General features: G+C 45.6%; 1 protein-coding gene across 1 annotated transcript in view; it reads left to right on the forward strand.

Moving 5' to 3' along the window:
- The first annotated feature begins 11,766 nt into the window (after positions 1–11,766).
- The window catches only part of ABHD16A (abhydrolase domain containing 16A, phospholipase), a 36,900-nt gene continuing 35,516 nt past the window's right edge, over positions 11,767–13,150 (forward strand). The window contains exon 1 of the mRNA XM_069746495.1: positions 11,767–12,148. Within this exon, the coding sequence (XP_069602596.1) occupies positions 11,984–12,148 (165 nt within the window). The 5' untranslated portion in view covers positions 11,767–11,983. The remainder of the gene's footprint in view (positions 12,149–13,150) is intronic.

Below are 13,150 nucleotides of genomic sequence, written 5' to 3' on the forward strand. Positions count from 1 at the left end.
GCTGTGCAATATTCTACGTGGCCTGTGCAATATACTACGTGGGCTGTGCAATGTACTGCGTGGGCTGTGCAATATACTACGTGGGCTGTGCAATATACTACATGGGCTGTGCAATGTACTGCGTGGGCTGTGCAATATATTACGTGGGCTGTGCAATAGGCTCTGCAATATACTATGTGGGCTGTGCAATATACTACGTGGGCTGTGCAATATACTACGTGGGCTGTGCAATAGGCTGTGCAATATACTGCGTGGGCTGTGCAATATACTGCATGGGCTGTGCAATATTCTTCGTGGCTGGGCAATATACTACGTGGGCTGTGCAATAGCCTGTGCAATATACTACGTGGGCTGTGCAATATAATATGTGGGCTGTGCAATAGGCTGTGCAATATACTACGTGGCCTGTGCAATATACTACGTGGGCTGTGCAATATACTACGTGGCCTGTGTAATATACTACGTGGGCTGTGCAATATACTACGTGGGCTGTGCAATATACTACGTGGGCTGTGCAATAGGCTGTGCAATATACTGCGTGGGCTGTGCAATATACTGCATGGGCTGTGCAATATTCTTCGTGGCTGGGCAATATACTACGTGGGCTGTGCAATAGGCTGTGCAATATACTACGTGGGCTGTGCAATATAATACGTGGGCTGTGCAATAGGCTGTGCAATATACTATGTGGCCTGTGCAATATACTACGTGGGCTGTGCAATATACTACGTGGGCTGTGCAATATTCTACGTGGCCTGTGCAATATACTACGTGGGCTGTGCAATATACTATGTGGGCTGTGCAATAGGCTGTGCAATATACTGCGTGGGCTGTGCAATATACTACGTGGGCTGTGCAATAGGCTGCGCTATATACTCCATGGGCTGTGCAATATACTACATGGCCTGTGCAATATACTACGTGGGCTGTGCAATATACTACGTGGGCTGTGCAATATACTATGTGGCTGTGCAATATACTATGTGGCTGTGCTATATACTACGTGGCCGGCCACGAACAATCAGTGACAGGCGCAGTCCGGCCGCGAATTGGCACGGGATTTGAACCTCGCTTCGCTAATTGGTCACGGCCAGCCGAATCCTGTGTATTCAATGTATTATTCTAAAATCTTCAGAAATAAACTATATACATATTCTAGAATACCCGATGCGTTATAATCGGGCTACCATCTAGTTATATATATACACACACACACCAGGATTGGGCCCAGGATAAGAGACATATATACAACGGTGGGGACTATATATATCAGGATAAGGGACATATATACCAGGATGAGGAGATATACAGTGCCTTGCGAAAGTGTTCGGCCCCCTGGAACTTTTCAATTTTATCCTGCTTTATCAATTTTACCAAACGTGGAATGGTATAAATGCCTCCCCCAAAAGAAATTCACGAATTGCTGGTTTTAGTTCATTCTGCCTCACAAAAATCGGAATGAAAAGCGATCAAAAAATGTCATGCGCCTGAAAATGTTACCAATAAAACGTCAACTCGTCCCGCAAAAAACAAGACCTCACATGACTCAGTGGACCAAAATATAGAAAAATTATAGTTCTCAAAATGTGGTAACGCAAAAACTATTTTTTGTAATAAAAAGCGTCTTAAAGTGTGTGACGGCTGCCAATCATAAAAATCCGCTAAAAAACCCGCTATAAAAGTAAATCAAACCCCCCTTCATCACCCCCTTAGTTAGGTAAATATAATAAAATTTAAAAAATGTATTTAATTCCATTTTCCCATTAGGGTTAGGGTTGCGACTAAAGTTAGGGTTGGAGCTAAAGTTAGGGCCACAGTTAGGGTCAGAGCTACAGTTAGGGTTGGGGCTAAAGTTAGAATTAGAGTTGGGGCTAAGGTTAGGGTTTGGATTACATTTACGGTTAGGATTAGGGTTAGGGGTGTGTCAGGGTTAGGGGTGTGGTTAGGGTTATGGTTGGGATTAGGGTTAGGGGTGTGTTGGAGTTAGGGGTGTGGTTAGGGTTGGGATTAGGGGTGTGTTGGGGTTAGGGGTGTGGTAGGGATTAGGGTTAGGGGCACGTTCGGGTTAGGGGTGTGGTTAGGGTTATGGTTGGGATTAGGGGTCTGTTTGGGTTAGGGTTTCAGTTAGAATTGGGGGGTTTCCACTGTTTAGGCACATCAGAGGCTCTCCAAAGGCGACATGGTGTCCGATCTCAATTCCAACCAATTCTGCGTTGAAAAAGTAAAACAGTGCTCCTTCCCTTCCGAGCTATCCCGTGCGCCAAAACAGGGGTTTACCTGTTGTGAATTCAGCTTTTGGGCTCCCTCCGGTGGTTGTAGAGGGTAATGCAGTTCTGCTTGGACTTCAGGATTGGACAGGTGTATCTTATAATTGCAAAACTGACTGGGGTATATAGCCTTGCAGGACTCTTTAGTCCCTGCCAGTTGTCCATTGTTTATGGACGATTCACATCCCTTCTGGTGTCTCCTGTTCGCTGTGCTTTTCTTCAAAGATAAGTCCTGGCTTTGTTTTTGCTGTCCACCTGCTGTGGACCTTATAGTTCTGTGCATATTCATGTTTTTTGTCTTGTTCAGCTTTGTCTGTGAAGGATTTTTTGCAGCCAAGCTGTGTCTCTGGAGATGCAGATATACCCCCCATGTCTTTAGTCAGATGTGGTGATTCGTATTTTCTGTGGTGGATATTTTCTAGTGTTTTTATACTGACCGCATAGTACTCTGTTCTATTCTTTCTTTTTAGCTAGTATGGCCTCCTATGCTAAAATCTGATTTCATATCTGCGTATGTTATTTCCCTCTCCTCTCAAAGTCAATATTTGTGGGGGGCTATCTATCCTTTGGGGATTTTCTCTGAGGCAAGATAGTTTTCCTGTTTCTGTCTTTAGGGGTAGTTAGATCTTAGGCTGTGCCGAGAGGTCTAGGGAGTGTTAGGTACCCCCCACAGCTACTTCTAGTTGCGCTGCTAGGTTCAGGGTTTGCGGTCAGGACAGGGACCACCTTCTCCAGAGTCCGTCTCATGCTGCTCCTAGGCCACCAGATCATAATAGTACAACTGGCCAACAATGAGTTAATTGCATCTCAGAAGGGAGGGAAGATTTTGAGCCATTTTTTTTCCTTGGCCTGTTTGGTCTGTTCCTCCCTCTTTATCTCTGGGTGGCTACGGAATCTAGGATTAACATGAATGTTCAGGAGTTAGTTTCTCAGGTGGATCAGCTTGCTGCTAGGGTACAGGGTATTTCAGATTTTATTGTTCAGACTCCTGCCTTAGAACCTAGGATTCCCACTCCTGATTTATTCTTTGGTGACAGATCCAAATTTTTGAGTTTCAAAAGTAACTGCAAACTGTTTTTTGCATTAAGACCCCGGTCTTCTGGTGATCCTATTCAGCAGGTTAAAATCATCATATCTCTGCTGCGTGGTGACCCACAGGATTGGGCATTTTCCCTGGAAACTGGCAATCCTGCTTTGCTTAATGTTGATTCGTTCTTTCAGGTATTGGGGTTGTTGTATGATGAGCCTAATTCTGTGGCTCAGGCTGAGAAAATCTTGCTGGACCTGTGTCAAGGTCAAGAAGCGGCAGAATCGTATTGCCAGAAATTTAGAAAATGGTCTGTACTGACTAAATGGAATGAGGATGCCTTGGCGGCAATTTTCAGAAAGGGTCTTTCTGAATCCGTTAAAGATGTTATGGTGGGGTTCCCCACGCCTGCTGGTCTGAGTGATTCTATGTCTCTGGCCATTCAGATTGATCGGCGCTTGCGCGAGCGCAGAGTTGTGCACACTGTGGCTTTATCCTCTGAGCGGAGCCCTGAGCCTATGCAGTGTGATAGGATTTTGTCTGGAGCTGAACGTCAAACATTCAGGCGTCAGAATGGGTTGTGTTTTTACTGCGGCGATTCTGCTCATATTATTTCTGATTGCCCTAAGCGTACAAAGAGAATCACTAGTTCTGTTGCCATCAGTACTATACAACCTAAATTTCTGTTATCTGTGACCTTGATCTGCTCATTATCATCATTTTCTGTCATGGCATTTGTGGATTCAGGCGCCGTTCTGAACTTAATGGACTTAGAATTTGCCAGACATTGTGGTTTTCCCTTGCAGCCTTTGCAGAACCCTATTCCTTTAAGGGGCATTGATGCTACACCGTTGGTTAAAAATAAACCTCAGTTTTGGACACAGCTGACCATGCGCATGGCGCCAGCCCATCAGGAAGATTGTCGTTTTCTGGTGTTGCATAATTTGCATGATGATATTGTGCTGGGTTTTCCATGGTTGCAGCTACATAATCCGGTGTTAGATTGGAAATCCATGTCTGTGACTAGTTGGGGTTGTCAGGGGGTTCATGATCAGGTTCCTTTGATGTCAATTTCCTCTTCCCCCTCTTCTGAAATTCCTGAGTTTTTGTCAGACTTCCAGGATGTATTCGATGAGCCCAAATCCAGTTCCCTTCCACCGCATAGGGACTGTGATTGTGCTATTAACTTGATTCCAGGTTGTAAGTTCCCTAAGGGCCGACTTTTCAACCTGTCTGTGCCAGAACATACCGCCATACGGAGCTATATTAAGGAGTCTTTGGAGAAGGGGCATATTCGGCTATCTTCTTCACCGTTGGGAGCGGGGTTCTTTTTTGTTGCCAAGAAGGATGGCTCCTTGAGACCCTGTATTGATTATCGCCTCTTGAATAAGATCACGGTCAAATTTCAATACCCCTTGCCTTTGCTTACTGATTTGTTTGCTAGGATTAAGGGGGCTAGCTGGTTTACTAAGATTGACCTTCGAGGGGCATATAATCTTATTCGTATTAAGCAGGGTGACGAATGGAAAACTGCATTTAATACGCCCGAAGGCCATTTTGAATACCTTGTGATGCCATTCAGACTCTCTAATGCCCCATCTGTGTTCCAATCCTTCATGCATGATATCTTTCGGAGTCTCATGTGAAACAGGTCAGGATGGTATTTCAGATCCTCCGTAATAATGCTTTATTTGTGAAGGGGTCAAAGTGCCTCTTTGGAGTGCAGAAGGTTTCTTTTTTGGGTTTCATTTTTTCTCCCTCATCTATAGAAATGGATCCGGTTAAGGTTCAGGCCATTCATGATTGGATTCAGCCCACATCTGTGAAGAGCCTTCAGAAATTCTTGGGCTTTGCTAATTTTTATCGTCGTTTCATTGCCAACTTCTCCAGTGTGGTTAAACCTCTGACCGATTTGACCAAGAAAGGCGCTGATGTGACGAATTGGTCCTCCGCGGCTGTTTCTGCCTTTCAGGAGCTTAAACGCCGATTTACTTCTGCCCCTGTGTTGCGTCAGCCAGATGTTTCTCTTCCATTTCAGGTTGAGGTTGATGCGTCTGAGATTGGGGCAGGGGCCGTTTTGTCTCAGAGGAATTCTGATGGTTCCTTGATGAAACCGTGTGCCTTCTTTTCTCGGACGTTTTCGCCTGCGGAACGCAATTATGATGTCGGCAATTGGGAGTTGTTGGCTATGAAGTGGGCATTTGAGGAGTGGCGACATTGGCTTGAGGGGGCCAAGCACCGTATTGTGGTCCTGACCGATCATAAGAATCTGATTTACCTCGAGTCTGCCAAACGGCTCAATCCTAGACAGGCTCGATGGTCCCTGTTTTTCTCCCGTTTTGATTTTGTGGTCTCGTACATTCCTGGTACTAAGAATGTTAAGGCGGATGCCTTCTCTAGGAGTTTTTTTCCTGATTTCCCTGGGGTTCTTGAGCTGGTTGGCATTTTGAAGGAAGGGGTGATTCTTTCTGCCATCTCCCCTGATTTGCGACGGGTTCTTCAGGAATTTCAGGCTAATAAACCTGACCGCTGTCCTGTGGGGAAACTGTTTGTTCCTGATAGATGGACTAGTAAAGTGATTTCTGAGGTTCATTGTTCTGTGTTGGCTGGCCATCCTGGGATTTTTGGTACCAGAGATTTGGTTAGTAGGTCCTTTTGGTGGCCTTCTTTGTCACGGGATGTGCGTTCTTTTGTGCAGTCCTGTGGGATTTGTGCGCGGGCTGAGCCTTGCTGTTCCCGCGCTAGTGGGTTGCTTTTGCCATTGCTGGTCCCTGAGAGACCTTGGACGCATATTTCTATGGATTTTATTTCCGATCTTCCTGTTTCCCAAAGAATGTCGGTTATCTGGGTTGTCTGTGACCGATTTTCTAAGATGGTTCATTTGGTGCCTTTGCCTAAATTGCCTTCTTCTTCTGATTTGGTTCCGTTGTTTTTTCAGTATGTGGTACGTTTGCATGGTATTCCGGAGAATATTGTGTCCGACAGAGGTTCCCAGTTTGTTTCTCGGTTTTGGCGGGCCTTTTGTGCCAAGCTGGGCATTGATTTGTCTTTTTCCTCTGCATTTCATCCTCAGACAAATGGCCAGACTGAGCGAACTAATCAGACCTTGGAGACCTATTTGAGATGCTTTGTGTCTGATGATCAGGATGATTGGGTGGCTTTTTTGCCATTGGCCGAGTTTGCCCTTAATAATCGGGCTAGTTCGGTACTTTGATTTCGCCTTTTTTTTGTAATTTTGGTTTTCATCCTCGTTTTTCTTCTGGGCAGGTTGAGCCTTCTGACCTTCCTGGTGTGGATTCTGTGGTCGACAGGTTGCAGCAGATTTGGGCTCATGTGGTGGACAATTTGGTGTTGTCTCAGGAGGAGGCTCAACGTTTTGCTAACCGTCGTCGGTGTGTTGGTTCCCGGCTTCGGGTTGGGGATCTGGTTTGGTTATCTTCCCGTCATGTTCCTATGAAGGTTTCTTCCTCTAAGTTTAAGCCTCGATTTATTGGTCCTTATAGGATTTCTGACATTATTAATCCGGTGTCCTTTCGCCTGGCACTTCCGGCCTCTTTTGCTATTCATAATGTCTTCCATAGATCTTTGTTGCGGAAATATGTGGAGCCCGTTGTTCCCTCTGTTGATCCTCCGGCCCCTGTGTTGGTCGATGGTGAGTTGGAATATGTGGTTGAGAAGATTTTGGATTCTCGTTTTTCGAGGCGGAAGCTTCAGTACCTTGTCAAATGGAAGGGTTATGGCCAGGAGGATAATTCTTGGGTTTCTGCCTCTGATGTCCAGGCCGCTGATTTGGTTCGTACCTTTCATCGGGCTCATCCTGATGGGCCTGGGGGCTCTGGTGAGGGTTCGGTGACCCCTCCTCAAGGGGGGGGGGGGTCCTGTTGTGAATTCAGCTTTTGGGCTCCCTCCGGTGGTTGTAGAGGGTAATGCAGTTGTGCCTGGACTTCAGGATTGGACAGGTGCATCTACTAATTGCAAAACTGACTGGGGTATATAGCCTTGCAGGACTCTTTAGTCCCTGCCAGTTGTCCATTGTTTATGGAGGATTCACATCCCTTCTGGTCTCTCCTGTTCGCTGTGCTTTTCTTCAAAGATAAGTCCTGGCTTTGTTTTTGCTGTCCGCTGTGGACCTTATAGTTCTGTGCATATTCATGTTTTTTGTCTTGTCCAGCTTTGTCTGTGAAGGATTTTTTGCAGCCAAGCTGTGTCTCTGGAGATGCAGATATACCCCCCATGTCTTTAGTCAGATGTGGTGATTCGTATTTTCTGTGGTGGATATTTTCTAGTGTTTTTATACTGACCGCATAGTACTCTGTTCTATTCTTTCTTTTTAGCTAGTATGGCCTCCTATGCTAAAATCTGATTTCATATCTGCATATGTTATTTCCCTCTTCTCTCAAAGTCAATATTTGTGGGGGGCTATCTATCCTTTGGGGATTTTCTCTGAGGCAAGATAGGTTTCCTGTTTCTGTCTTTAGGGGTAGTTAAATCTTAGGCTGTGCCGAGGGGTCTAGGGGGTGTTAGGTACCCCCCACGGCTACTTCTAGTTGCGCTGCTAGGTTCAGGGTTTGCGGTCAGTACAGGGACCACCTTCTCCAGAGTCCGTCTCATGCTGCTCCTAGGCCACCAGATCATAACATTTACCCCAACATATGGGGTGTCAGCGTACTCAGGACAAATTGGACAACAACTTTTGGGGTCCAATTTATCCTTTTACCATTGGGAAAATAAAAATTTGGGGGCTAAAAAATCATTTTTGTGGGAAAAAATGATTTTTTATTTTCACAGCCCTGTGTTATAAACTGTAGTGAACACTTGGGGGTTCAAAGTACTCACAACAAATCTAGATAAGTTCCTTGGGGGGTGTAATTTCCAATATGGGGTCACTTGTGGGAGGTTTCTACTGTTTAGGTACATCAGGGGCTCTGCAAACGCAATGTGATGCCTGCAGACCATTCCATCTAAGTCTGCATTCCAAACGGTGCTCCTTCCCTTCCGAGATCTGCCATGAGCACAAACAGTAGTTTTCTCCAACATATGGGTATCAACATACTCAGGACAAATTGGATAACAACTTTTGGGATCCAATTTCCTGTTACCCTTGGGAAAATACAAAACTGGGGGCTAAAAATAATTTTTGTGGAAAAAAAAAAGAATTTTTATTTTCACGGCTCTGCGTTATAAACTGTAATGAAACACTTGGGGGTTCAAAGTGCTCACCACACATCTAGATAAGTTCCTTAGGGGGTCTACTTTCCAAAATGGTGACACTTGTGGGGGGTTTCAATGTTTAGGCACATCAGGGGCTCTCCAAATGCGACATGGCGTCCCATCTCAATTCCAGTCAATTTTGCATTGAAAAGTCAAATGGCGCTCCTTCCCTTCCGAGCTCTGCCATGCGCCCAAACAGTGGTTTACCCCCACATATGGGGTAACAGCGTACTCAGGACAAATTGCACAACAACTTTTGGGGTCCAATTTCTTCTGTTACCGTTGGGAAAATAAAAAATTGGGGCGAAAAGATCATTTTTGTGAAAAAATATTTTTTATTTTTACAGCTCTACATTATAAACTTCTGTGAAGCACTTGGTGGGTCAAATTGCTCACCACACATCTAGATAAGTTCCTTACGGGGTCTACTTTCCAAAATGGTGTCATTTGTGGGGGGTTTCACTGTTTAGGCACATCAGGGGCTCTCTAAACGCGACATGGCTTCCTATCTCAATTCCAGTCAATTTTGCATTGAAAAGTCAAATGGTGCTCCTCCCCTTCTGAGCTCTGCCATGTGCCAAAACAGTGGTTTACCCCCACATATGGGGTATCAGCATACTCAGTAAATTTTTTGTGAAAAAAAGTTAAATGTTCATTTTTTTAAAACATTCTAAAAATTCATGTGAAATACCTGAAGGGTTAATTATATTGATGAGCGAATATACTCGTTACTCAAGATTTCTCGAGCACGCTCCGGTGTCCTTCAAGTATTTTTTAGTGCTCGGAGATTTAGTTTTTCTTGCCGCAGCTGAATGATTTACATCTGTTAGCCAGCATAAGTACATGTGGGGTTGCCTAGCAGTGACTTCAAATGTGATGTGGTCCCTAAAAAAAAATGGTGTTGTAAAAATGAGAAATCGCTGGTCGACTTTTAACCCTTTTAACTCCCTAACAAAAAAAATTTTTGTTTTCAAAATTGTGCTGATGTAAAGTAGACATGTGGGAAATGTTATTTATTAAGTATTTTGTGTGACATATCTCTGTGATTTAAGGGCATAAAAATTCAAAGTTGGAAAATTGTGAAATTTTCAAAATGTTCGCCAAATTTCCATTTTTTTCACAATTAAACGCAAGTAATATCAAAGAAATTTTACCACTATCATGAAGTACAATATGTCACGAGAAAACAATGTGAGAATCACCGGGATCCGTTGAAGCGTTCCAGAGTTATAACCTCATAAAGGGACAGTGGTCAGAATTGTAAAAATTGGCCTCGTCTTTAATGTGCAAACCACCCTCGGGGGGTAAAGGGGTTAAACAATTCTTAGAGTTGTAGAAGAGGAGGAAGAACGGACAGCTTGTTGATGTTTTGCCAATACATCTGGACGCTTCTCTGCCGGCTTTAAGTTGTCGGCAATGGTGGGGATCCCAAAACCTACCCTACTCTATCCCGTAATATGTCTCCATCCTTGTTCCTATAGTACTGTTCTAGCCTTCTTTGGCCCAATTCAGACTGCCGTATATTATGATCTGAGTACTCATGGACCGGTCACGGGTCTCCTAACCCAAACCTGACCGCCATGTGCAGCGGGTGAAATAAGTATTGAACACGTCACCAATTCTCTAAGTAAATCGATTTCTAAAGGTGCTATTGACATGAAATTCTCACCAGATGTCGATAACAACCCGTCCAATCCACACAGGCAAAGAAATCAAACCATAGATGTCCATAAATTATGTGTAATAATGAGAAATTAAACAAAATGTATTAATCACATTAAGAGAGCTGCAAAAATCAGTGGAAAGTCCTGACACCAGATGAAATCAATCAGTAATTACAAAGCAATCCTGCCACTTACTGAAAAAATAATATCAGGTGGTTCACCTGATGGCCTATAAAATGGTGATCCATTATCAAGATGCCACACAAGAAATGTCGCATGATGGATAAAACCAGTGAGATTATTATTATTAATTTATATAGCACCATTAATTCCATGGTGCTGTACATCAGAAGGGGTTACATACAGGGTTATAGATATCGTGTACAGTAAACAAATTTACAATGACAGACCGGTACAGAGGGGAGAGGACCCAGTCCTTGTGGACTTACATTCTACGGGATAATGGAGAAAAGAGAGAAGGTCAGGGGTCTCAAGACCTTCACAACCTTATTGTTGCAAAACATCCTGATGGCCTTGGTTACATAAGAATTTCTAAATTACTGAAGGTTCCAGTGAGCACTGTCAGGTCCATAATCCAGACGTGAAAAAGGACATAATTTCAGGATAAACCGGCCACGACCAGGCGCTCCCCGCAAGATTTAAGATGCATAAAAATGGGGCAAAAATACACGAATTTTACTCCATGTTTTTGGTGCAGAATTTCTTTTGCAAGTACTCAATATGTGAACACGCACCGTAATGCAGCCAGCTCCGATCGCTGCTGTGCAAAAAAAAACAAATGTCATAAAGTAAAAAAAAATGCAATTACGTCTCATCCCCATCCGAAAAATGAGCTAAAAATATCGTCTGTACCCAAATGATAGCAATGGGCATCCAGCTCGCCCTCACGCAGCCATCAGCTGACAGAGGATGCGGTTCTTAAAAAAAAAATAGCAAAACAAAACAAAATTATTTTTTATTACAAAGCTGTGAGTTTTAAGCAAATGAAATCACAAAAAAAAATAATAAACGACAGAATTTGGGATCGCTGTAATCGCGCTGACATGAAGTAACGAGTCGCCGGGGCACAAATAAAGGGGCGATAAGAAATAAAATTAAAAAAAAAAAATTAAAAAAAATTCTTATCTCCATTTCTCAACACTTGGACTTTTTTTCCCCCGCAGAAAACAAGCCGTCCTTCCCCTGTGGAAAAATAATAAATGCAAATTGCAGCAGGAATTTAAAGGGGATGTACAGGAATAGAACACATGGCTGCTTTCTGCCGTAGACTAGCACTGGGCAGTGCACTGGTTGTGTGAGAACTGCTCACTCCCCGTTCCTAAGACGACAGTGACGGCAAAAAAAGCAGGTACTGGTAGAAAAAAAAAAAGGAAAAAAAATGGCGTCCAAATAAAGCGACTTCCGGTCATGTGACCGTCTGTTATCAGGGTTGCTAAGACATGAAACGGAAATGAGAGCGCGCTCTCCTCCGCCCCGCCCTGCGCACTGTCCAATCAGACGCTTACTTCCCTATTTATGTAGCTCGTGATAAGCTCTGCTGTTGCTCAGCGACTTGTCTGAAGGTAACGCCCTCATTAGACCACGCCCATTGTCTCCTTTATCCAGTCAGCTGTCCGATATGACAGTTTAGACTCCTCCCTTCTGTCACTGTGCGCCCCGCCCCTTCTTTTGTTGCTGTCCTGTGATTGGTGGAGTCAGTTGTCAGTCACGTCCTGGCTGCCGCTTCTTCTTCTTCTTGTCTCCGCTTTCCTCCTAACGGTCCGGTGTGATCCGGGCCTGTGAGAGGGGGGAACATGGAAGCCGGAGGCGAGGGCCTCATGCGGAGGTGGATCCGGGGCTTCGGGCTGCTCTACCTGTGCATCCGGGGACCGCGGCTCTATCGGGTGTACCGGGTGAACGGGCGGGCGGCGATCGGGAGAGGCCGGCCCCTGCAGGAAGGAGACTCGGAGAGCTCCTGGGTAAGAGGCCGGCGCCCCGGGGGGCTGGGGGGTGACACGGCGGGGGCTGCTCCCGGTGCGGGCACGTTCTCACCCACTTTCCCTTTCGCTTCTCCCCCGGCTCCTCCTCCGCCGCCATCAGTGACTGGAGCCGGATCATCGGTCTGCTGAGAGCAATGGAGGGGGCAGCATGGTGGTCCATACGTGTCTGGGGGTCCCGGGCTCCATCTTAAAGGGATGGTACCGAGACGGAAGTTCCCTCCTGTCCATGGGCCAAGGAATAATGTAATAATGGCCCCTTTAACTATAGTGGGAGCAGCTCGCTCCATTCACAGGGGTCCTTCTCCAGATCGATGGGGGTCCCAGTGGTCGGAACGTCCCCCCCATTCATGGACTAGGGGATAACATCCTGATTACTGGGACCCCCAGGATCTGCAGAGACCCCTCTAACTATACAGTGGGAGCAGCTCGCTCCATTCACAGGGGTCCTCCTCCAGATCGATGGGGGTCACAGTGGTTGGAACGTCCCCCCCATTCATGGACTAGGGTATAACATCCTGATTACTGGGACCCCCAGGATCTGCAGAGACCCCTCTAACTATACAGTGGGAGCAGCTCGCTCCATTCACAGGGGTCCTCCTCCAGATCGATGGGGGTCACAGTGGTCGGAACGTCCCCCCCATTCATGGACTAGGGGATAACATCCTGATTACTGGGACCCCCAGGATCTGCAGAGACCCCTCTAACTATACAGTGGGAGCAGCTCGCTCCATTCACAGGGGTCCTCCTCCAGATCGATGGGGGTCACAGTGGTCGGAACGTCCCCCCCCATTCATGGACTAGGGGATAACATCCTGATTACTGGGACCCCCAGGATCTGCAGAGACCCCTCTGATTATAGCGGACTCCCAGCTTTAGCATCTCTCTCCATTCCCGGTAGCGGTGGGCGTCCCAGCCATCGGGCAGTTCCCCTGATTCCATGGATCTTCCTGTATGAGCCTTTTTGGGGGGCATCCTAATGTT

This window comes from Ranitomeya imitator, chromosome 2, assembly GCF_032444005.1.
Source record: "Ranitomeya imitator isolate aRanImi1 chromosome 2, aRanImi1.pri, whole genome shotgun sequence".
Lineage (NCBI taxonomy): Eukaryota > Metazoa > Chordata > Amphibia > Anura > Dendrobatidae > Ranitomeya > Ranitomeya imitator.